This window comes from Ylistrum balloti, unplaced genomic scaffold, assembly GCF_031769215.1.
Source record: "Ylistrum balloti isolate Yb309-2 unplaced genomic scaffold, AGI_CSIRO_Ybal_v1 Utg371114, whole genome shotgun sequence".
NCBI lineage: Eukaryota > Metazoa > Mollusca > Bivalvia > Pectinida > Pectinidae > Ylistrum > Ylistrum balloti.
Window position 1 is genome coordinate 147,125 of NW_026782612.1, and position 26,496 is coordinate 173,620.

General features: G+C 33.6%; 2 protein-coding genes across 2 annotated transcripts; both read right to left on the reverse strand.

Annotated features, from left to right (window-relative positions):
- Window positions 1-3,379: 3,379 nt before the first annotated feature.
- On the reverse strand, window positions 3,380-5,303 carry LOC132560778 (proteoglycan 4-like). The gene is made up of 3 exons (XM_060225454.1): window positions 5,255-5,303; window positions 3,851-5,026; window positions 3,380-3,435 (listed from the first exon to the last, which is right to left on the reverse strand). The coding sequence occupies exons 1-3, from the start codon at window positions 5,301-5,303 to the stop codon at window positions 3,380-3,382; spliced, it is 1,281 nt and encodes a 426-aa protein (XP_060081437.1).
- A 17,209-nt stretch (window positions 5,304-22,512) lies between these two features.
- LOC132560805 (dnaJ homolog subfamily C member 7 homolog) lies at window positions 22,513-26,056 on the reverse strand. Its single transcript, XM_060225485.1, has 3 exons — window positions 25,993-26,056; window positions 23,988-24,335; window positions 22,513-22,892 (listed from the first exon to the last, which is right to left on the reverse strand). The coding sequence occupies exons 1-3, from the start codon at window positions 26,039-26,041 to the stop codon at window positions 22,885-22,887; spliced, it is 405 nt and encodes a 134-aa protein (XP_060081468.1). The 5' UTR covers window positions 26,042-26,056; the 3' UTR covers window positions 22,513-22,884.
- Window positions 26,057-26,496: the final 440 nt, after the last annotated feature.

The following is a 26,496-nucleotide window of genomic DNA, read 5'->3' on the forward strand; positions in this document are numbered from 1 at the left end:
TGGTTTATGTTGTCGATTTATGCATATGTGTAAATATGCGTGATATAATAAATATTGTACTTTGTCAAAGGGTCTTGTTGTAAAGGTTTGTAGTTAAAGCAGAGTGACCTACGCCCATGTTTTTGTGGTGAACCTTTCCAAATAAATGACGGATGAAATGGTTTCAACCATTAACGGGATATGTGTAATTGGTTTTTAAACACAGGTGTATTGTTTGCTGAATTACACAAGCAATTATATTTGCAAATCAGTTTCGTCGTACATTAGCATGACAGGACTAATCTTATATCCTTCTGTGTTTCCACAATGACCTCGTATGTACTAAACATGGAAGCAGATATACAAATACCTAGTAAGACACATGGATATCAATATTGAATAAATGAAATTCAGATTTACGTCAATATGACAATTCACTTTGTCACATTCGTAATACATTGTTTAATGGAAGCTGATTCATGATGAAGTTTTTCCCTTATCTAAATCTAATGACGCACAGAACTGACAAATCAGATCAGTTTGATTTAACACAAAAATTTAACGTTACGTAAGGCAAAATATATTTTCAAATGCTTTTTACGTATTGATATAGCTTTATTATATGAACTAGTCTTTGAAAACAATTCCATTTCTCGTATCTTCGATAGAATCATTTACATTAGTTACCCAAATAACAGTTTCAATCCTAATCAATACTACGCTTGAGTTACAAATACATATGTGTAAAGTCTTTCAAGAGATATTGGTATTGGAGTTATCTTTAAAGTTATATTTTTAAAAAATACTATAAAGTATCAGCAAGCAGTTAATGCATAGAAAACACATTTAGTTGAAGCTTAATGATACGGGTATTATATCGGTTGGTCTTTTTGACTACAAATATAATATATAATGGTAAGCTCAATATAAACGTGAAACTAAATGGCCTCCGAATTGCATACAGACAGGCCAGTTAATAAATATTCTATAATTTGAAGACCTGAATTAAAGTGATCACTTCTTTTACCTGCCTCTGCATAGTTTCTACATCTCCACACCATATTACATTGGTAACAATTCTTGCGCTACCTTTGCTTTTGATTTGTTGATTTACATATTTAAACTTTTGTCATTAAGAGCACGCCTACGCCTACGTTGGACGCTCACTCTTCTGGAACACCTGGTTTTTTCGGGAGTCTCAGAGAAAATCTTTCTGATTTTCATAATTTGCCATAGTTTTGTTGAAGTTGAGTTGGATTATGATAATGCTGACATAATTGCATTGTTGTATTCTGTAATGACATTTCCTTAAACTAATTATAATGCACTATCTTTTCCGACATTGTTAGGAATTAAGTCAAAGTATGCTTACCGCTGCCCTGTTATATGAATTTATAAAGATTGTCCAGCAGATGTTAGCTGGTTGTCTTCAGAATGGTAAAAAACGCCAGTAAATAACACCTTTTAATACAAATCTAAAGTTAGATACAGTAACACCTAACAATGAATTAAACTGCATCATATAGTTGTTTCGCCCTTATAGGAATCAAGATTGATAGTAAGCATGAGGTTGTTTCGCCCTTCTAGGAATCAAAAGTGATGGACCTAATGTTTGAAGCCTGGGGGACAACTGGGGAAAATACAAAGTGATCGGATGAAAAGTCAAAATCATGTCTGTGAGGTGCATTGACTCATAATCAAATAAAATATTGTAATTTTCATACATCAGATAATTTTAGAATAGCGTCAAATACATGTATATATTCTGAACCATGCCATTATTAGAATGAATTAAAACAAGGTATTATTGTCGTAAGTACGTCTAAGAGGTCGAAATCATAAATGCTAAGAAAGATAATTATGATGATAATAATAAACTTAATCATCGGAAACATTTGTTAAATCCTTTCACTCAATATGACGTCATGTATCCAAACTGCATGATGCCTTAACACGAAGTAAATGCTTATATGTCTATATTTGGCAGTGCAATAACAATACATGAAGTTGGTTATTCAGTGTTGTGTTGGAAATATGTATAAGATACTGGCCTTCAATGACACCTCTTCAATTTATGACAGGCGTGTTATATTAATGTATTCGGACAACGACAGCGTTAACTAGACGCTAAGAGGGTGATTAATCAAGTTATGATTGACAGGGTTGACAAACTGAGGTGACAGAAGCATACGACTAAGATCTCGCTACACCATCGACGATGTACGCTAAACTCATACCATAAAGCAGCCTGTACTGCCCTACTGCCCACTGTCTTAGGGACATGTTGTTAAGTGTCCTTAATAAAGGTCAGAAATAGATATATACGAAGACTGTCGCTGATTGGTTGTATTTGCATATGACAGTATACTTGTTGATGATAAGAATAATCACGATTGAAATTTTACGTGCGTCATGAACTATGCTCTTTATATATAATGTAACAACATTATTTACACAATATCGCGATTAGTACTATTTCTCATGCTGGTTTAGAACATATCACGTGATACTCTATACGTAGAACTTTAGTTGTGGAAATCGAAATCAATGCAATTAAAAGTAATTTGTTTTATTCTGCTAGATGGTACGATTTTCCGATTCGAATTAGCCCGCAAACGAAGTTAAACACTAAAGTAATTCCGTTCTAAACGTTCATGTCGATTGCTCGTATTGTATAACAGATAAATATTTTTACTAATATAAATCGGGCGTCATAGGGATTTCACACTATTTTAAAATATAATTAATTGATATAATTGAACTTAAGACAGGTAATAAGTAAAAACAACAAACCAAGCAAAATATTTTAGTAACAAATTTATTATAAGAAATACAATAATAAATAGAAATACAGTATGTAGCCGATATGTTTGTATATGGCTCATCGCTACGGATAGGGGTCAAAGGTTATAGATTGTAAGAGAGGAATTAAAAAAAAACAACATCAGCAAAAACACGAATGGAAAGAATGTACAAAATAAAATAGGAAGAAGATTACCTTTCAAGCAAAATCCAAATTTTAATATTAATGAATGAAGTATATAATGCATCGTTGCTTGTAGCTCTTTTCTTATGACTCCACAAAGCAAAACACTGCAGAATATAGCTACAAGTTCCGTTGATATTGTGATGATGTATTTCGCACCAAATATTTCTATGAGAAAAGGTGCATGACTACATTACACGAATACTTTTAATTGTAAGAATATTATTATGAATATGATGCAAAGTTTATGGAAAAAATAATCCTTTCATCTCACTTCTGTAGGCTAACAGGTACACAGGTATGTATATTAGCAATAGTGATGAATGCTTCGTACTGTCTTTGCTTCTTCATAACAAAGTGTCCATGGATGTAATGGTATTTTGCACGAAAAAACGATCCGATCGGATGTTGAATTCATCGAAAAAAGCTCCTCCATGGATGTGGCATCCCAATATACTCAGGCATATTGTCTGAAAATTGTAGTAAAATACGTGATAACTTAAACTGAGTAAATTTTTAGTTTAAATACCATATACAGAAAATTAAGAAATTCTTTCTCGAAAGTTCATGCATTGGCGAGCGTAATATATGCGTTACACAGACGTGTAAGTATTGTTTAAATGGCAATATCAGAAAAGGAATTTTAAAAAGATAGAGTAAAACCAGAAAAAAAATGAAAATAAATCAAAACCCATTATTTGTTGTCTTTGTAACAAATGCAGACGGCATGCAGACTTTCGTATCAAATGACCTAGATACAGAAGTGTAATGTATTACAATGACTTGACACTATTGCTACCAGCACAACCCTTTCTGGAAATGTTAAAAATCGTTAAAAGATTATAGCTCTTGTCTTAGAAATCAAAAGATTTACATCAAACTTACCGAGCATTTCAGCATGCCGATGACTATTTGCACAGCAGTATCCAGAATAACACTTCAGCTTATATTTACAATCCATGTTGGTGCTGCACGTTGTAACAAACCTTGACGGCGTCTCGGAGCACAATTCATCCTGCATATAAAGCTGCATATGATTAAGCTGAGCTGGTGCATTTGTAACATGTGAAGTTTGTGGTGATTGTTGTTGAATAGGGTTTGACTGTTGCGTTCTCTGACTTTGACGAAATATTTCTCCTTGGAGTGTGGGATTATTAAACATGTGGCCACCGTTCATCATCACGGGGTCCATATTAGGCGCTTGATTTCGAACCCCACCGAACAGCCCCATTAACCGCGGGTATAGCCTGGCTAACATAGAAGCCAGCATCACTGGTCCCTCTCTCAGTATGTGGGACATGGTAGTCTGCATTGGGTTTCCTGGAGTTGGTGCCAGAGCTACAGACGGTGTCGGTGTCTTTTGATTGTTAACTACTTTCGGTAAATCTGTAGTCGGATTTGCTGCTGTAGTACTGGGTGAAGGCGTTGTAGTACTTTTTCTTGATTTTCTAGACTTCCTTCTTCTTGATGATCTCCTACGGGATCGTCTTGTTGACTTAGAATCCGATGTAGTGGTTGCCTTGACAACCGGCGCTTTTGTTGCACTAACTGTTAAATCAGCTCCTTGTTTTTGTGTTGATGGAGTTTTAGACTTGATTTCTGTGGCTGTCTTCGTGGAATCCTTTTTGGACGAACTTTGTGATAATTTTGAATTTGCTTCATTGGGAATGGTCCCTGCAGCTTTTGCGTTTGTTTCTGACACTTTTTGCGAATCTATTTTTGTAGATTTTTTCGACTTCTTCGATTTCTCTGTCGACTTCGTCCTTCCAGGCAGTACACTTCCGGTTGATTGGGATTCAAGTATACTGACATCTTTTTTAGATCCATCCTTGATTGATATTGGAGATTTATTCTTATCTGTTTTCGGTTTCTCTCCCTCAGATGGCAGGAAAAATTCTCGCATTGCAATCTCTGCCGCGGGCAGTTTGACACTGTTTTCTTTGCCTTTTACCTTACTAGATAATGTTCGCTGATGGTTTTTGATCTTCCTACGGAGATTCATAATATCGTTCATAATATCTGCATTCATGTCATTCATCATCGGTGACAATGACAATACACCTGTAAATAACAACAATGATGTAAATAAAACCATAGGGCTGTTTTGTGAGATTATCGAGAAACCATATCATCATTTGACATCGTGCCGAATCATTAAATGTTTTGATATATATAACTGAAAAAAACCATATTGAAGTGATATATTAGCATAGTATCTTAAATTCTATTAAAGATAAAAAATAGACTTTGAAGCACCAACATTTAAGCTCTATTGGTTTCTTAACTTACCACACACGTGCATTGTCACTAATATTGAAAATAGAATTGGCACATCCATTTTGATTTAACACGCACAATCAGATAAACAGATGTAAATGGTGGTGATCACTTAGTTACAGTAATGTCAGTGAACAAGCTTCGCACATAATTTGCGCTTGTGAGGTACTCCTCAACTTGGGACATTTTTATAGTTTACGGGATGCTAAGAGCATGATCTAATTAAAAATCGCGACGTCTCTGCCAGCTGTCGAAACGCCTCCTTATTTGACAACGTTCTTATAAATATTCAAAATTTGATAAACATCCGTGTCTGCTTTATTAATCCTGAAGTACACTCACAAACACTTTAGCTCTATGCTATTCGTATGTAAAGGACAATATATAATTAATTTTGACTTATATTTATCTAATGGTGACGGTCGGTATTTGTAACAGACAGGTAGATAGCTGTTCCAAGTTGTGATGCTGTCACGAAACATGTTTCATAAAAAATCTATATCCAAATATGTACAATTTTCGTTTATGAATAGTGACCTTGAATAATCATAGCATCATTTAGTTTAGGAAACGAGAAACATATTGATTTTTTTATCAAGAAATTTAGAGAAACTATAAAATAAGATGTTTGTCAGTGGTAGAAATGTAGACTGATTAATAACTATTAGTAATTAATTGTAACCTTGTTTTAGCGTAATAAACGAAAAATATATCATATATCATTAATTGTTATTAAATATAATTTAATTTCTCATAAAGCGTTAAAAATAAGATGTTTGTCAGTTGGAAAAATGTAGACTGATAATAATTGTTCTTAATTGCTGAAGAATTATAAGGTAATAAATACGTTAATTTACAAGTCGTTAAGCTGAACCAATGCCAGGAAGTTTGTGACATTTATATGTATAATTTTGACAGTAGCGCGAAACAAATAAAAATTCAAAAAAAATACATAGAGCTGCAAACAGACAGTTCTATTAACATGTCATATATCAAGCTCCATTTTGAATGAAAAGCACGTTTTAGCTTTGTGTAATGAAATAACACGGTTGTCAAACACAGGCTTGATTCCTTAATATCTCTATACGATAAAATAATAAACAATGATAAAAAAACAACACCAATTGATCTGTGCGTACGTGCAAACTATATCAATGCTATAATTTGTCTCCATATAAAACTACAGGGCTTTGTTTATACTACCTACTGATGACACTTTGATGACTTTGTATACTTTGTGCTGCACATAATTATTTCCCGAAACAAGCATATTGTCTCTTTCTATTTCGCATTTGTCCCATTTTGAAAGTAAACTATGATTGTCCTATCTTGGCGCTGAATCACATAATTTTACATGCATGAAAAGGAAGTTTGAACCTCTGTTGATATTAACTTGGTGACTTGATTAAAATACAGACTTTCGTGAGAATCAGTAAATATTATATCACGATGTGTGGTTTTGCCATGACGCTTCTCTCAAGCAATTACCATATACGTTAAATGTGGTCATGCAAATTTTATATAAAGTACAAGATTGTGATATCACTACCCTAAGATATATCAACAGGTTATTAACCTGAAATCACGAATACATGTCAATATGTACATGTTTTGCTTACATGGAAACATTAATATCTTATGTGATTTGATACACAGCATTGTACTCTATCATCTCAAAATCAAATTGAAATCTTGCAATGTAAAGAAAGATCAATTACATTCAAATCAGATAAAAATAAACAAAAATATATCAAAGACGACACATCGTCTTCTGGAAGTGTCGTTTTTGTAACAAGAAAGAAGATATCAAAGGGACATAAATTTATTTCTCAAGGTGATAAATTCTGAAATGCAATTTGCAGATCAAGACGTTTCTCATTACTTCAAAATACCTTAGCTTTCTAAACTACTTATTCAATTATTTTTTGTCCGATGAGCAATCTCTAGATTCACTTTATTAATGAAGTAGAGACTGACAAACACCTTCTGTAAAAGGGGAATATCTAAATTTCATGAAACGATTTGATATTGTGGTGAATAGTTTTTGTACAATACGTGATTTCCAAAGGTGCAGAGGAATGAAAAAAAACGCTTCAAAATGTTAGCAAATTGAAATTTCATTACGTCAATACAGTCTTATATGTTTTAGTTGTGATAATCATTTCTAGTTCAAATGGATAAGAAATAGTTATCTATCATTACCTATATTCTATAAACGTCATATCAGTACATATCAAACTTCAGATTTACAATAACGTGTGACCTGACCGTGTGTATAACTGCTATAAGTCATATCTGAAATACAGATAAAAATGCCAGCCACCCAAACATTAATATCATCATCCTGATACTTTTCATAATATTGATTATGTGCTTTACCGCTAAGTTAATTGTAATCATTACTGTCCATATGGCTATATTTCTGTTATATTTTTAAAACCATTGCATTTATATCACCACCTAAAATGCTCATATTAGCTTTAATTATACATTGATTCTCTGTTAATTATATAATGCATCCATATATGGTTCGATTCATATGAGATTGATAAAAAGCCTTTTTTATTATCTTACAAACGACTTTTAATAACTCTCATATGTAATGGAAAACAAATGTAAGATTGAATTTGTGATATCCTCACTGTTTCGTTGGTGACGCCTCAAGGTATAAAGTGAAGTAATGAAAATGTTTGGACCTAAAACCAATCACTGCACTGCTCTAGGTCATTCCGAATCGACTTTTTTATATTTCTTTTTATCTTATTTTTTTTAATTTTTCGCCTTTGTTTTGCATTATTTTCCTCCTCGTGTTGTATTGGTGGTCTAGCCTAAATATATTATATCGTCAAATTTATCAATTTCCCTCTCAAAAAATAACTAAAAAACAACAAGAAAATACCTTTATACATATTCGTATCCAAACACAGATTCAATATCACGAGGAATAAATATTAACAAAAGAAAGATTTACACGGAGACAAAAGTACAATAACAATAAGACAAGGTGTCACGAATATACGCGATGTCAGTAATTCATCGTCATATCTAATGCGATGACGCTAATGATATCATATATAATCACTCTTTCTTCTTCTTCTTCTTCTTCTTCTTTTTCTTCTTCTTCTTCTTCTTCTTCTTCTTCTTCTTCTTCTTCTTCTTCTTCTGTTATTATTATTATTATTATTATTATTATTATTATTATTATTATTGATAAAGATCTTTATTTGTCGTTACAATGTGCTATCTCATCAGTACAATGTCACTGATATACAAATATGTATATTTTACTTTGAAACAGCTTATTGTTTTAGAGTTCTTTACAATTTATTGTTGCAGGTTCTTTTGGAAGTAATAGTTGACGGATAATGGTAACCGGTACAAGATATACTTGTCTCTATTTTCTTTTGCTCTGAACAAAGATAATTTCTTTACTGGTATCCTCTTTTACTGAAATTTTTACCTGATTATTGAATATGGAAATTCGCGTACATATCAACTGTATGTTTTACTCAGGAAATTTGTATTTTGGAACTTGAAAATCAACGATATTTTCTGTATTTTGAGTTCTTTAAAGATATGAAAAGAATTGAAACAAGATACATCGTCTTTTGTTATATCCATTCAAAGTTGTGTTACAAACAAAGAAAACGTTTAAAATTATTTAGATTTTTTATGGCTTCTGTTAAGTAAGTCACTGCAAGAGATCCCCTTCAATACTAACCCCCTCCCCCTTTACCCTTTTTTCGTACATTAATCGAAGGTAATCGGTACTAACTTGACCCTCTGATAACAAAAACAGACAAGGGAATTCTTCTCTTATCACATGAGCACATTAAACAATTTGTTATATCATCAGGTAGTGGGAAGAGTTGTGCAGGCCATTGAGAGGCATATCGACGAGGTTGTGTCTTTTGACACTTTGTTCTTCTTGCTCTGGATGGCATGCGACAAGATCCATGGGTTACCAACAGCTACTTCGAGAATACCCCGCCTCAAAGTGACCATGGAGGTTCACTGGACAATAAAACTAGGCAACAATAATCTCTAAATGAGAAAGTAGACCTTCACATTTTCCCTTGTGGAATTTTCATTTGACCTATGTCTGATTCATGAATTCACTACCGATTTAGAGGCAGAATCTGGCACATACGTATTGTAACACCGTAAGTTAGTTTAAGGTTTGATGGATAAACTCTTATGTAAATAAAACAAATCAAAGTTTGATAACAGCCATTTAAAAGTCCTCAAACTGCAGGAAAAGGGATATGTATATATATACTCAACAAAAAAGAAAGGTTAACATGTTTCCTTGGCGAATACCTGTAAATGAGTGAAAACAAAATGACGTTTGTGCAATATTAGAAATGTTTATATTACAAAATCCAAGGGGGTTACCAAAACCATTCAAGCGTGAAAGTCTGTATTAGTGAAAGAGCTGCACGAGGTTTTCTGCAACTAGCTTGTATATTCGCTTGAATTTCATAAACATTCAAACTGACAACTGTTCCTTGGATCGTTAGGTCTTAGAAATCACCGAATATTGCTATCTATCAACTTTATCATTATGCCCCGGCTGTCACAAATACAGAGAGAAAGGGCTGTAGGTATGATCCAGGCTGGGGAGTCTCGCCGTCGAGTTGCACGGCATTTTGGTTGCAGTGTTAAGACAATTTGCCAGTTGGTAAGTCGTTTTAACCAAACTGGGTCAACGTCCGATCGTTCCCGAGGCGGCCGACCCCGTAAAACGACCGCCAGGGATGACCGTCGTATACGATTGATACACTTGCGCAATCGATTCGTAACCGCAGTATAGACTACAAGGACACTGTTTGGGCGTCGTGTGTGTCTCCCCAAACAGTCCGCAACAGGTTGAGGGCCTACCTATTGAAAGCGCGGCGTTCTGCCATTCTTAAGACGCCATGGCGTTGGCGCCATTTTTCAACAGGATAACGCACCAGCGCACACCAGTCGCGTCAGCAGACCAGTGATTCTGCCATTCTTAACACAACATTTTTTCTTGCAGCAGCATAACGTACAGGTGTTAGATTGGCCATCTAAATCACCTGATTCGTCACCGATTGAGCATGTCTGGGACGTTCTTGGGCGTCGCGTGAGAGAACGTCAAAATCAGCCGTCAACTTGCCCAAGCCTTGATCGCTGAATGGAACAACATCTCTCCTCGAATTATCCGCCGGTTTACGAGTTCCATGCGACGACGCTGCAACGCTGTTTACTTCGCAAACGGTGGCCATTCCCGTTACTAATGGTGTTACCTTTGAAATTGACCTCAACGTCCTTTACAGTCGAATAAAATCAACTGAACGCAAAGTTTTATAATGAACCATGACTGCAGTTTTATCAAAATTGATCAATTACTTTATTCGTACATGATTGGTAAGTGTTTATGAAGGGGTAAATTAATTAATCACAGAATAAAGTAGTGTTACCTTTCTTTTTTTGTTTAGTATATATATATGTGTGTGTGTGTGTGTGTGTGTGTGTGTGTGTGTGTGTGTGTGTGTGTGTGTGTGTGTGTGTGTGTGTGTGTGTGTGTGTGTGTGTGTGTGTGTGTGTGTGTGTGTGTGTGTGTGTGTGTGTGTGTGTGTGTGTGTGTGTGTGTGTGTGTGTGTGTGTGTGTGTGTGTGTGTGTGTGTGTGTGTGTGTGTGTGTGTGTGTGTGAGGCTACCCCATCACCTGCAACAATTTACACTACTCTGTTGGTAGATCATATGGTGTTTTTTTACCAGGAAAAATATAGAGTGTCTATTGTACATTGTATAGGGTATTGTCTTCGATCAAGTTGAAAATGTTTTCAATGTTGCAAAGGAATACGAACTTCAGCAATTTGGGAATTTTGGAAAATTATAAATGGGAGTGAAAGGAATGCTATTATAACACCTTAAAGGTTGCGTGACCTGTTTCTACCATAAAAAAGTGTTCCGGAAATGAACTAACTTCCTTTATACAGATGTGAAAACGTTGGTTGTCTACGGCTTCATTAGTGCATCTATATATTTACCTTTAGTGAAATGTCCATTAATAATCAATAGGCAAAACTAGCAATTTCATGGAAACGCACATATGTTATAATTTATTACAACGCATAAGTTGTACTGAACTTATGTGTTATTTTTAAAGCAGTGTATTGCTAGAAATCAACATAAAGAATCAAATTAAGACTCGTAAATATAACGTGTTTTGATATCCGTAAGTGCGTGAAGAACCCTTGTCAGTCAAAGTTCAACTAGTCGACCAATAAAAAGACCAGGAGTCCATATATCACAACCAACCGTCGGAACGTTTAGACAATGTTATGATGGTGTAAAAACAAAACATATTATGGTAGAATATATATATATATATATATTAATTATGCTAATATAGGTTAATATATTTACCTGACGAAGAGTTATCCTCTTGTGTGATGGAAAAGAGCATCACACTGCTTTTGTGTAGACAACAAAAATCTCTCTGTCTTTATACATTCATTTATCTTTTTCGAATTAAAATGAACATTATCTAGTGTATTGATAAGGATAGTTCAATCGGTGCTTTTTCTCACTTTGCTGAGAGTATGTTATGATAATTAAATATTTTTTGTCTGTGTGTTTGAGAATGCAATATGTTTCATTACTTTTTCTTTTTTTTATCAACTAAGATTGATATGGCAACTGCCTACAATCTGGCAGAAAATGCTTACCCTTCCGAACAATCCTTTTGTATTCTCGTATTTTTTCAATAGCTTCCGGATATTGTTTTAATTTTTATATACATATGCCGTCATAGTAGCATTTCAATTCCATATCTTTATAGTGGGTATATGTAAAGAATATCAATTCAGTGTCTATTTGGAAGCATCTTGAAGACAACCAATGAGAACCCATTTTTGAGCAAGGGCACACGGATTTTTCTCGGATATTGGATTTTATTTAAGACCGTCATTTTTATATAAATTCAAACCGGACTATTTTTCAGTAATTGCGCAAAATGGTTATAATATATAAATGTTATATATGTATGTATATATATATATTCTAGAGCTTTACTAAGTCAAATAGGCGCTGAACTCATTAATCTGTTTTCACATTTAATTCTGTCTAAAACACTGGATCAATTAATACAAGTGAATGCATATCAACAAAACCATAAGAATGAAACAGTAAGAATTTTTACAATTTATTTACAATATAACAGAATAAGTTAAGTGACATTTTTAAAATGATATACCATTTGAAGCTGATACCGCTTTAGAACGTGTAAGATAATTAAATTTTGCTCACTCTTCCGTCGGTTAAAGTAGTTTTACCTCACTAATTCTAGACACGAATTGCAAATGCATAGACAAAGCAAAACACAACATGCACACAATGTATATATAATAAGCATACATATACTTTAACAGAACACTGTATAAATAAATCCAAGTTATGTAAACCAAATGTCACGATTTCACAAACGTCCATTTACATGTCGAGGCTTTATAGTCGTATCCCAGGTTGTTCCAGCATACTGTCTGCAAAACAAAGCAACGTTCATTGATCATTTGTAAAATTAATCCAACAGTAAAAACATTCATTAGGAATTTTCGTGCTTCAATACAATATAGAAATACAGATTTATAGTTGACTGTTGAAACCTTTGATCGTAAATGTCTCGACATTTATGGAATTCGCAGCTACCTGGGCGTACAAGTATATACACAGTCATCGCAAATTCTTCTTATTTATGAAAGAATTTAATCATTGATAATTTGTTTTAGTTCCACATAACAGTAATGACAATCACTAATATTATATTTCACAAGTAGATCTACATGTCCGCATACTGTTTATCATTTATATTAGCAGTGAAAATATATTTTGCGGTAATACGCGGAGAACACTATTTGCAAATTCAAATTCCTTGTGATAATATTTGTTCGAAAATATCTGAGATGACATTCATGTTGATGTGGTTACGAATATCGGAGTCTTGAAGTGTCCATGTCTCTAGTATCAGTTGCGAACTATAAGTCAATTTTATATCCGCGTTCACAAAATTATGTTTTCGCGAATATTTCTGAAAAGTTCACCAGATAAATTGTTCGCGGAATCTACGTGATCACAATAATCAGGTTTACCTTATTAATATAAACATAGAGCTATATAATTACTTTATATCTTACATTATTGATAAAAAAAACTTCATAACTTACCAAGTATTTCAGCATGCCCATAGCTGACTGCACAACATCTGTAATTATGACATATCATACTATGACTGCATTCCTTTTTTGTCTTACAAAATGATCTCAACTTCGACGGTGTTTCGGAACATATATCCCCTTGGACGACGGAGAATTGACCTAAAGCTGAGATACCTTGTTGTGGAAAAGGCATGCCAGCCTGGCCTATTTGCACATTTTGTGAAGCAGCTTGCGACGCCCCAGGTTTTGTAGAACCTTTCGGTTTTGGCACCTTTCCATTACCTTGAATGGATCCTGCATTAGGAATAAGACCTGAGGCTTGACTGAGCATACTAGCTAAGTCCATTCCAGCCATAGGATTGATTCCCTGACTGGGACCCATAGACATAGGACCATTTTTCAAAATGTCTGCCATAGAGGGTTGTCTATTTGATGCCGCCATCATTGTTTTAATTACAGCCTTGGTTGGAGAAGAAACCGTTCCGCTGCTTTGATCGACATTCTTGATTGAAGTGCTCTTTTTTGGTGCCTTATTTGCAATATTCTTATTCTGCGGGCCCATTCCTGATGTTACGCTGCCTGTCTGTGTCCCCTTATTCGTTGCAGGAAGCATTCCAGTCATTCCACCGGAAGGAAAGAACTCCCTTAATGCGATTTCCATAGCAGGAAGAACACGATTGCCACCATTGCCCCCTCTCATGGAGGCCAGTAACATCTGATGTTTCATAATCTTTCTTCGAAGATCCATGATATCAGACATAATGTCTGCATTCATGCTCTGCTCCATCGGTGTTAAAGCTAGCACACCTAAAACATATAACATTAATAAGTACAATAAGAGGAAAACATAATATTTGATACTTTTAGCACTGAGAGTTAGGAAATATATTAAAACGTTAAAAACTCAAAAAGGATGCGGTGTTTATCTCTTCGATTACATCTTCTGATGACACACTCACTCATTTCAGCATACAGTCACTCTTATTAGTAATGTAATATTTGCGATATATATGTATATGGTACTGAAATATTATAGCATACACTCTCTCATTCTTAACCATATATAGTCTAAATGTATGCAATAATTATCTTACCTGACGTGATCAACACCATAAAGAATGTGCATAACAGCGCAGTATCCATGTTGAAGCTTCTGTTTTTGTAGAACTTTCAACACAAGAGAGTTACGACAGTAGAAAGGTGTTGTGCTATTGCTCTCCCAGATGGGCAGCAATCTCCAAAGTCAGGTTATGAATGATGATGATCCAGGAACCATATTAGCTTTTATAGTGTGTGAAATGTTGAAAAACAAGACTTAATTAGCAATTACGCTGTCAGTACCAGCTGTCGAATTGTCTTTTTTACACTAAATGATCTAATGAATATTCAAAACGTGTCTAATATATTTCTATGAAAATTATATACACATATAAACAAAGCATTATGATATATAGGGACTATATGATCTGTGCAGTTACGTCATTAGTCAGAATTAAACAAGAAACGTAAATTCGAATTGATAATGGGTTGTCACGTAGTGTTTTTTTTTTTTTTTTTTTTTTTTTTGTTTTTTTTGTTTTTTGTTTTTTTTTTTTTTTTTTTGTAAAGCAATTCTCTATTTAGAATATGAATCGTGAATAGTAATTAACATCAAATAAATTTGTGGTTAGTAATAAACGTCAATATCCTGTTTGCATTTTCAAACCTTTCGATCTAATGTCAATTTAGATTCAATTATATATACGTGATATATTAATCACATACGTTTTACTATATAAATATTTTTTGTTTAGGTGTTTGGATGTGCCTGGTTGTGGCTGAAGTTTTATTTCGTATGACAAACGCCCTATATAACGCCTGATTAACATTTATTTTAATAAGCTCATCATTGTCTTCTTATGCCAAATTACCTCATACACATTGTATTTAAGAAAACGTACGTCATTTTATGACACAATAGGGCAATAAACGAACTTGTATAATGTCTTTTCTTTTTTTAATTCGGTTTGATTTTGATAAATGTAACACAGTAACGATATCACCAAACGTGAACTAGCACATATCAAATCGCACATTTGGGATTGGTTAGAGATTATCAACCAAAACGATACCTGGTAAAGATATCAAAACTAACAAAAACGTTCAAAGATAAGACTTTTGAATAACTTGGTTACGTTTTAATTTACGTTACTTACGTTAACTTTAGATTCACATCGATCATACTTCAATGAAGCTAATATCGATTTTTTTTTCTTTTTAATACAAAGAACATGATAATAAGACCAGGTGTTCCGGAAAAGTAAGCGTCTTCAGCTTCTTCAACCTTGCTCCAAGTAATTAATGTCACGTTCTCAAATGTGAGCAACAAGGGAACCAGCAGGCAAACCTACGAACATCAAACACTTCAAGCTTCTTATCGCAATAAGAAATAAAGTATCTCTAAATGCAATTAGATCCGATACAGAGGAGACAATCAATAAATTACAATAGATCATTTCGTCCTTCTAGGACTCGAAAAGATACTGAGGACATCAATGTTTAATCTAAGGGGCGACTGAGGAGAATCCAAACTAATCGAAAAAATGTCAAAAACTAGTTAAGATATTTATATATGGTATGCTTAAGAGCATCCGAAAAAAACCCTTTATCTAATGATTAAAAACCGCAAAAAGAAATATCAGTTTAAAACACCTTTCGTTTCATAACTACAATTGAATTTAAATTAGAAATAAACTGCATTGTAAAGCTAACTGTATGTGTCTTGTGTTATGTATTACAGGACAAACAAAGGAACAGCAAAACTGTCAAATATACATGTTGGGTTGAAAATGGATAGATGTGATAAATCCACATTGTAAAGAAATGGTTAATTCTCAATAATTAATAACACTAATTCAAAGTGCGAGATGTAAGGAAATGTAGTCACCTCGTCGTAACAACTCTACAGCGGCGATGGAGTTATAGAATTTGATACACGTAATCAAGAAGTGTTCTATATATAAGTTTGAGTGAACTAAACTGTTTACTTTTTAGTTTGATGTCACATAAGTTTGTATGTTTATTCATGAATGTTAACAATACCTAACATCGTACAATGGCCAGTTATCGAGGGAAATATATTGTATGAAAGCTGAAAAAATGATCACTAAAAGTAATTTCATGTAAGTAACAGGAAGTGTCCAGACTGGGTCAGCTTGAGAGATATATATTTGACAATTAAAAGCTTTGATGTTAGGAAAGAAATTTCAAATGAAATTTTATTTATTTTAGTTACAAAATAATCATGACTACATATAGATTTTATGTAGTTAATAAGTAGTAAATAATATGTAAGTTAATAATAAGTATAAGCCATATTGATATGACAAGCTTTACAATGCATAAAGCTAACAAAGCTTTGGTACAAATTGTTTTTCTCTAGATCATGAAATTAATCATATTTCCTTGATGCCTTCATAAAGCATAACGGACACTTATATAGTAAGTCTGAAACGACATCGTTGTTTGAATATCACAGAAGATCTAAATTGCAATATCTACGACGATGAAAGCCGCAATGTGGTACTATAACTGATATTTGCATGTATAGTGATCTGACTTGTTCAAACTTTATCAGGTACAGAATCTCTGTAGATTTACTGAATAACAGATAATACATTGGACAACGCATAATTTTGCGATATATGCAGTTGGAACATGGACCTGAGCCGATCTTGGGCATTCCTTACGATCATATTGGTGTCAGGTAGGTACAGCGTCATGTAAACAAAACACGATAACGATATTTACAGGTGTTTTTGATACGGCTTTATAAGTGCTGGACACCAATTTGTTTTATCACATATTGATAATCTCCTGTTGTGTTTAATATATATTATTGTGTGTCCATATATTTCTGTACCTCGAATTGCAATTTGTTTTATTTTCTGTAGTTGAAATCATGAATTTGATAAACCCTTGATAAAAGCAATTAATATTTTCACTGCTTCCTTGTCACTCTAGAAAATGTTAAAATGCAGAACCCCTTTATAATAACGACACATCCACAGAGTCTCATATCGTAAAGAAAATTTCAATATTTCATCATTAGTGCGACAAAATAACATAAACAAATATGATTAGAATGTTGACGTATTAAAACATCGTGTTTTATACCTTGTACACTAGATACATATCCTAATAAGCTTTAAATATAGTGTTTTGTTCCATACCTAGTTATTTCGCCACTGTCAACGACGAAAGGCAAAAATACAGATTTCTTATCAAGAAGCATTAACATGCGGAGGAGGCTATTGAGTATCCAAGGAGAATCGCCTGCAAACAATGCTGACAAAGAAAAAGGAACGCCTCAAACTATGACGAACGAAATGAAATTAGAGGGAAGTCAATCCTCTGTATCGCCACAACTATTGCAAAATAAGAAAAAGAAAACACCGTCCGTAGAAATCCAAGCAAGTGGTGTCACGGAAACCGCTCCGGTCAGAAGTACTGTCAGGTCGACGAGGAGGACAAATAGACGGTCACGAAAAAAATCGTCTAGGAGGTCATCTAGAAGGCGGAGGAAACATGAAAAAGTATCTACCAGAAATACAACTGAATTGAAGAAAAGTGTGAGAACATCTGATAAGTCAGCGGTAAAAGACGGGTTGACTACACCACCTCGAGCTAATACAAAGGAAGACACAGTAAGTGAAAACAAAAAACTCAAATTTCCAACGGGATCATCTCAGAACTCGACAAAACTATCTACACGTAAAGCAACGAGTTCGTCAACAAGAGGTCACAGAAAAAATACCAAGCAACTACCGCTAAAATCCGAAAGCATTAATCATGTAACTAAAAGCTTTAGTGCTGCTGCAGGGAAAAATGTACAAAAGACGACAGTCCCATCAAAATCGGTAGAAAATGAGACCTCCAAAATCTCCAATAGAAAAACTGTTCAAAAGACATACAGCACGACAATTTTAACGCCAACAACATCAGGGTTATACAAAGATAACTCTATGTCTACCATAAATATCACACCATCGTCACAAGGAATGAGTGAATCAGCTCATACAGGACACCGATTCGACGAACATGGGAGTACGTTGAAGGCGAAATCTTCGAAAGAAATAGGTCGCATATTCACCGAACCATTCAGTAGCACAAGTTATACAACATCAAATCCGGTGGCTTTAGGAATACCTGAAAATATTCAAAGTTCCCAGACTAACAAGGAAATATTGCCTTTATCATCATCGGATCGGACGAAAACGAAGTCAGTGACAAGTGGATTACCGGAAGATCCTCGACAAGATTTAAGAGAATTTGAAATAAAGAAAACTCTCAAAAGTGTTGTGGAATTAGATCAAAATACTGCTGATATGGACAGGCAATCTTTAACTAGATCGAAAGGGTATGAGGTATCCACTATTATCGATGAGAATATTGGCAACGGAATCCAACAACAAGCAACATCCAGCCAATCCGAAAACGTATTTGATAATAGCATAGGTGTATTTGGAAGCAGTACTATGAGAGTTTCTTCCGAAAACACAACACCATCGACGACAAATACACTATCGTTACCGACTTCAAAACCATCGACTCACAAGCAAATAACTGAAACACAGAGACAAAATCCAATGATCGCTTCAATATTGGCTCGGGTACTACCACAAATACTGGGGTCAAGTCATGCCATTGTGCGTCATTTAAGACCACGCGCTATAATAACAAGAAATGACGGATCATTTATTGTTCCTCTGCTGACACCGCGGTTTCTGAATGTCAACAGAAGACGGCTACGTATGTCTTCATTGCAGCCTCAGTATCTAGGTTTCTTCAGGAAACGTGCATTGTGTTTCGAGACACCTAGAAGATTAAGGAAGATGTGTAGGACCGATACGGATTGCCAGCATCAAATGAAATGCTATTCAAGACAATGTTGTGCCACAAGCGACGCCCATGCGGAAATGTTAGGTGAGTATTCTATTGATCCTGAGAAGAAATCCATATCTTTATTTCCTTAAATCATATGGTTTATAATTGGAAAACAGCATTTTTGTTCTCTGTAATGATTGAAATATATTTAAAACGATGTCCAAAGTATAATTGTGCTTTGAATACAAAAATGAAATGTTCACCAATCAATGCTTTTATATTCAACTTTTCTTGTAGTTAAAGTTCCATTTATGAGTTATTGATATAACTTCTTTTTTTAACTTTCTGAATTTCAGCTTTTTACAACTGTTTGACAAATGCAAGTTTTATGATTTTTTGATTGTCAAATGCAATGCAAACATACGAAGATGCGCATGAATATCAATCACATTTATGACATATAGATTAGCTTTTCATTATTTTCATTTATCAAAAACCTGCCAGTAAGGGGATGTTGGGGGAAGATATAACAGAAACTTGATAATATATCATTTCGTTATGGTAAACAACAAATAAGTAAATGCCGAATCACACAATAAGGTGACAACAATCTGTTGATTTGAGAAACACAATATGCAGAACGGTTTGCGTTAACATATGTTTGTGTTTTGTTTTACAGAGAACATGCTTGAAAATATGGATCGACCACGTATTCGAATTTTCCGTTTGAGGCCGACATAATTATCAACGTTTACGTCACCAAAATTCATATTAAATCTCTGTACATTTGACATTTGATGTTTTCGCTTTTTAAAATCAAATAATGAAGTTTTCAGCAAGTTTCATTAGGGAAACCTTGTAAAGAACATGATTTATCAAATAATAATGAATATATGGTTACTGTCAGTAGAAAACGACTCTGCATTTCAGGAGCTCTGGTGCGTGACTACACTCAAGTTGTGTAATTTATCCTTAGTTATTCAGTGATATCTAACATTTCTCAGGGAGATTTCTATGACGACCGTTATGCTTTCTATCAACCTGTGTCTTTTGATACCTCGTGATACGAGTTTGTCCTTCAATTGACAACTTTATGTACGTAATCATCACAATTATCATTCAGATTGGTGGAAAGCTGTCCGTTCTGGTTTAGATGCGGAAAAAATATATATTGTGTCCTTGATTTCCAATTCTGGAAGGTATATACCATGGTCTTTTAATTTCTTGTTACTTAAAGACCAGAGACATTTAACGTCTTTACAAGGTCTTTGTGACTTGTTTTGATACGTTCTTCAATAAATCCAGTCTTGTATGAAACAAAATCAAGTCAGCCTATAGAAGAGTCACATTTCTTTTCCACGGATATAACAATAGTCTGTTGGAAGACATTACTGCAAACTCGACGAAGACGTTGTCAACCATCAACCTGATTATCTCATGATTTCGTCTGCCGTATATTTCTTCTTTGATTTGGACGTTTTTTCACGGGATTTCACTTCAGTGCAGTCTATAACCATATATTTGTACAGCTGTACACTTTCTTGGAAAAGAACTCTCAAACGACACTTTTAGAAGAGAGTGTTGAAGATTGGTCAAAGCCTCTTTTAGATTCAATAAAATATGTTTCCATCAATTTTTATTATTATGTTTGTCACTTAAGTACATGTTTACATTAATAACGTTAAAATACTGCTTCAACATACATCTGTTAGAGCCTCTATTCCTTACCAGTTTTGTTATTTGCGATACCTGAAGTAAAGATCGTATCATTTTTTTTTATTGGAAACAAACACAAATAGTGCTATATTTAAGATGAAAATATCATTATCGCTGGTATTCTCTAAGGAAAAAATAACTTACATCTATCTTATTTGGCTACAAGATGTCTTATTTTCATCCATTTAAACTCTCTTAACTATTGATAAATATTAGTTCGTCTTAATTAGTCTGTTGTCTATATCAATATTTCATAATTCAAATTTTAATGTATTTCGATCGTGTTTAAGTGATTAATTCATAATCTGAATAAACACACGAATCTCCAAAACACATCAGCCTTAAGACGTATTTAATAGCAGATGACAGGCTTACCCGCGGTTTTAGTTCCCTGTAACGTGTGAGCGAAGTAGACAGATATATGGCATACATGTGTTAATATAAGGCACAATGCATTTCTCATGTCTACACTTGTCCAACATATTTCATGCCGACGGCTATTTCACTATGTTAATTAGTATACAATTACATAGATATTAATTTCTTTTTCTGTCACATCAACAGATTCATGTTACAGTTTCATAAAACATCTTTTCTTTTTTATTACTAAAGCAATTATTGTAAAAACAAATTGTCTCATAATTTTACAACATGTCAAGATGACACGTGTATTCCGGAATAGAAAGTACAAAAAGAACCTCCCAGTTAATCATCAACCTTTCTTTTGTTTTACACAAGGAAAAGTAAATCTAAATAATATTAGTCGCAAAATTGCAAATAACGTCAACATTAGTATGATTCGGAACAATATCCCTATCGCAAAATACTGTCCTCGTAATGATCGAAGATGATCGATTATCGATACTGTTATCGGTTTTGTTATAGAAACAGTTCAGGTAAAACAAATAATTCAAATCTATACATGTTGTAACGTATATTTAAACAGTCTGTGATAAGATAACAAATGTCCTGAAACTCCGTTCTCAATTCTCCGAGATGATCAAGTTATAAACACTTATTTAAGATAAACTAGATACTTATTTAAGAAATAAACTGATATATATATATGCAGCTTAGATTAAATATTTCAAATTATCCATATGATATAATCCCGACGTTCTGTCAAGATAGAAATGTACGATCATTCTTTCTGATTCCCATCATGTCTTTTCCAATACATTAAGATACAGAAAAATAATAAACAATACGAAAAACAACAACTCTGGCAACGTAGACGACAACGAAGATGACAACAATTACATAAACGACAATAAAAGCACAAGGTGTTTAAAATTTTGAGATAATATTTCTGTTGTAATAAACTGATTAGATTTAAAATTTAATTATTTTATCAGGATCTGCTAAGGAGAAAATGTCCGTGCTATTTCGTATCATGTTCATGTTCTCTCCTCATATATAACTGCACATTGCACCTTTCCTAGAATTTTCAACAATCCTAAGTTATCTTCAATCGACACCAGGAAAAGAAATCGAAACGCAATGATATGATAGTTTGTTTAATAGTAGTATTAATGATAACATACAAAAGGAGGAGAGCATTCTTTTACAGAAGTATTTTTTCTTTCAAATCAAAATGGATGCATTTGATAGATCAGCATTTTATCATAATCATGACATTTCTAATTCCATACGTTCAATAGTGAATAATCAGTCACTCAAATGGTGCCTATGGTATGATGTTACAATAAGAACAAATTCTGTTTAGTTCAAGATACTTGTACATATTCTGTTCCGCGACACCAAATGCCCTGTACAATTAAAATATCCGTATCCAAAAATATTGTTTGTCCAAATATTCACCAATCTTGGGTCGAACGCATCCGATTCCCCACCACATATTAAAACCATCCACTGATCAAGCGTCTGAAAAAATAGAATATTGTTTTATCAGTAAATAAAGAAATAATCTGATTTATTTCGTTTATTTCATCACATCACACGCATCCATTTGTTTCAACTACACATCTAGGACGTTGAATATTTTATGATAAATGTATTGAGTGAAACAGTCTTAACTGACATATTTACATTTACTCTAATACTATAAAGAGTTAGATATCACCTATCTGACAGGAGTTGTTAATTTGGAGCAAATTATAACTTGTATGACAATTATCAACTTTTGCTTCAAATTATTTATTCCATTATTATAAGAGTCATACGCCTATGCAGCTTACTTACTATATCCTAGCTATGATTATACATCAGATAACCATCCAAGGTAAAACTATCATGCATCAACATTTCAATCATGTGACGAAGTAAATGTTGTTAAAACGGCATTTTAATTTGGAAATAAACAGCGTGAAAAGAAATACCTTTATGCTGGTTATATGGGATGATATATTTGCTATTTCGAGATCAAGGCAATTTGATCTGTGAAATAATGGGCCATGAGTGTATAAATTGTCACTTTTTATCCGAAATTTTGATTCGTTAAAAAGGTGGAAAAGAAAATTACATAACTTATGACTAAGCATAGGAAAAGCAGAATGACATCACTATACAATAGACTATTTAATTCTTACAGTACAGGTGAAAGCGATATCATTAGAGATAGTATCCACTGATACCTCTTACACCAAACAGGTCAGTATATATAAACTTTTCTGGTCAACTAAGGCAACCTTAAAATTACTTCGTTTTCAGGACATATTTATGTACATGAACTGCATTTTAATCACTTTCTTCGAGACTTAACTTAACAGCGACAGCAATCGAACGTTGTGTTTGGTCGAACATTATGGGAGTAGCTGAATGGCTAGTGTAAAATTCACAATATAAGAACAAACAAAACAGAGTTCAATAACTGTAAGTATGAAATAAACAATATAAAAACTCTAAACGGTGAATAGGTATATACTTTATGGATTTAAGATGTTTTCTACGCAATTTCTGCCATTTTGCTGATCTATCTATTTTTAAAGCGAATATGATATAAACATATCCAAAACTTACCGAGCAACATTGTGCATTGAAAGGTTTTACAGCAGCATGAGTGCCCCAAGCAAGCTACGTCATGTCCGGTTGTCATTCGGTTGCATTCGTATGGACTACAACGGCCTCTAGTTTTGTACCTGATCCGAGATGGAGTCTCGCCACAAAGAGTCATTCTGCTCAGAGTGTACATCATGGAATCCATTGAATTTCCACTTTGTCCAGAACCCATACCACCCATTCCAGCACCAGTGCCCCCACCCATACCAAATAAAGCTGAAAACATGTCTCCTCCACCGCCCATCCCCGTCATGCCAGAACCTCCGCTGGATCCAAACAGACTGTTCTGAGTACCTCCGATGAACCCATCTACAAAAGGAGGATTTTGTTAGTATCTCGTTTTCGTTAAAGTCTGCAGTCAGGTTGTAATTGTTTCTAGCAACTAATACGTAATAAATTCATTATTGAAAAATGAATTGTAGAATAAACAATTGACATTTCATAATATTTTTCTAAATGTTCATGTGACTTAAAAATAGTTATTTTAGCTCATTGCAGAATATTTAAATAAAGTAAAGGTTTCTATCTAAAAAGCAATATTCGTAATAAATATAAATCCTCCCTTTAGACGCCATTTCAAAATCACCAAATATTCCACAATCAAAAAATGTTGAAGTGGATGTTATTCTCCAATCACTGTTTAATGCCCCTTTCTATCTATTTCGGTTTCCTTAGTCGACCTAAGTGTTTCAAGAATGTGGTCTTTTTTTCCATCACTGAAGATTTCCTTCGTCGAAACAGCTAAATTATACAAGTCATTCAATCGTAAACGTCGTATAGCGCTTTTATGTCATCGTTTCAATTTACCTTCATAAATTGTACCTAAAAGTTTTTATCAAATGTGTTATTCCCAACAATTTCTTACCAACCATCTTTTCATACAATGTACCACATCAACTGACACCTTTATGCTATCGTTTTAACTTAACTGAAGAAAGAAAAAGAAAATAATTTATTTTTCATTAAAAGTTTTATCCTCAAAACTTTCTTACTTTCCATCTTTCCATACGCTTTACTATATAGACTGACATCGTAATGTCATAGTTTTAACTTTTCTTTTTGAAGTAATAGTTCAGGACATGCTATATATTTACTGACCTAAGCTTCAATTAATGCTTATATCTTGCAATATGATGAATGATACAGCAATGGACGGTTGAACGGAGAATTGCAATACACAGAACGTATGTTCATACTGGGTTACAGACAATCAGTGCTTGGCAGATTTATGAAGGACAAGTGCAACTTCTGTCATAAATCCATCTAATACACATGATTTTGGTAACACACGCCATCATAATGATATATTTATCGTTTGTCTATTTTTGGAGCCTGTCCAAACAAGCAGTTATATTTGTCCTGGTAAATAGGGGATATATATGAATAGTATCACAGATGTGATTTTATGCCATTCTATAATTACGACAATGTCAAGAAACATTTTCTATTTCAAGCATCTCTTACTTATAACCTTGAAATGAAATATTATATCTAACCTTGGAATATATAGCACTTTTTAATATTTTTCTGTGTTAGTTTAATATGTTATGAGTTTAGTTTTGCATCTAGCTTCTGACCTCCTTATTGATGTTTTCATGATGCTAAAACTATCAAAGATATAGGTAGAAATTTGAATACTTTTTGAATGTTTAAACTTTACGCTTAATGTGATCAAGACTGAAAATTCAAATTTGATAATTTGTCTAATTCTTTTTATTCTTTAACATGAATATTTTTTTTTTTTTTTTGAAAATATGTTGTGTGAAAATACTTATAAAAATTGCATGCATTATTTAAAATACCACTAATATTACTTTTACTTCAAATATAACAAAAGAAAGTATGAAGAAAATGCCATATAATTGAAAATTCAGACTTTGATAAGAAAAAAATATATTATTTTCAAGCAATAGACATAATTTGATTTTTATAGATTCGAAAAAAAGCATTTGTTAAATAAACTTACATCCCAGCGCTAGACAGCCAAAAAACACCAGTCCGGAGAAATAGTACATGGCTGTGAGCGAGGGTCAGTGTGTGGACGTAGACGGACAGTCGGAGAGTGAGAAAGTTGTCCTGGACGTAACTTTATAGTATAATACACGTACCGTGAAATATATACGACGGGAAGTAGCATGTCCCTTAGGTCAAGTATGAAGTAATCTAGAATTTATTGTCCTGTAAGTAAGATGTATATTACACATTACTGATGTGCACCTGTGTCAAAAGTGTTAATTAACGATGATATACGTATACAAAAATGTGTGGATGTTTATATTCAAATAAAGTGATTAAGAAATTCTCCCGGAAACTTTTAAAAGTACGTTTTAGGTCAAAGATATTGTTAACGTTACAACGCATGGATAACTTGTGAAAATGACATAATGTAGAGACATATTTAAAAACAATAAAAAAAGATTGAATTCATCCAATGGCTATTTTTGTTCATTTTGCTGAAAAACCTTATCTT

Excerpts from the sequence above, each read along its gene's own strand:
- LOC132560805 (XM_060225485.1), bottom strand. The coding sequence starts at position 26,041 with ATGTACTATTTCTCCGGACTGGTGTTTTTTGGCTGTCTAGCGCTGGGA. Across the intron at positions 24,336-25,992 it reads TGGCTGTCTAGCGCTGGGAT|ATGGGTTCATCGGAGGTACT; the intron begins GTAAGTTTATTT and ends CTCCTTTTGTAG.
- LOC132560778 (XM_060225454.1), bottom strand. The coding sequence starts at position 5,303 with ATGGATGTGCCAATTCTATTTTCAATATTAGTGACAATGCACGTGTGT. Across the intron at positions 5,027-5,254 it reads AGTGACAATGCACGTGTGTG|GTGTATTGTCATTGTCACCG; the intron begins GTAAGTTAAGAA and ends TGTTATTTACAG. Across the intron at positions 3,436-3,850 it reads TCGGCATGCTGAAATGCTCG|ACAATATGCCTGAGTATATT; the intron begins GTAAGTTTGATG and ends TACAATTTTCAG.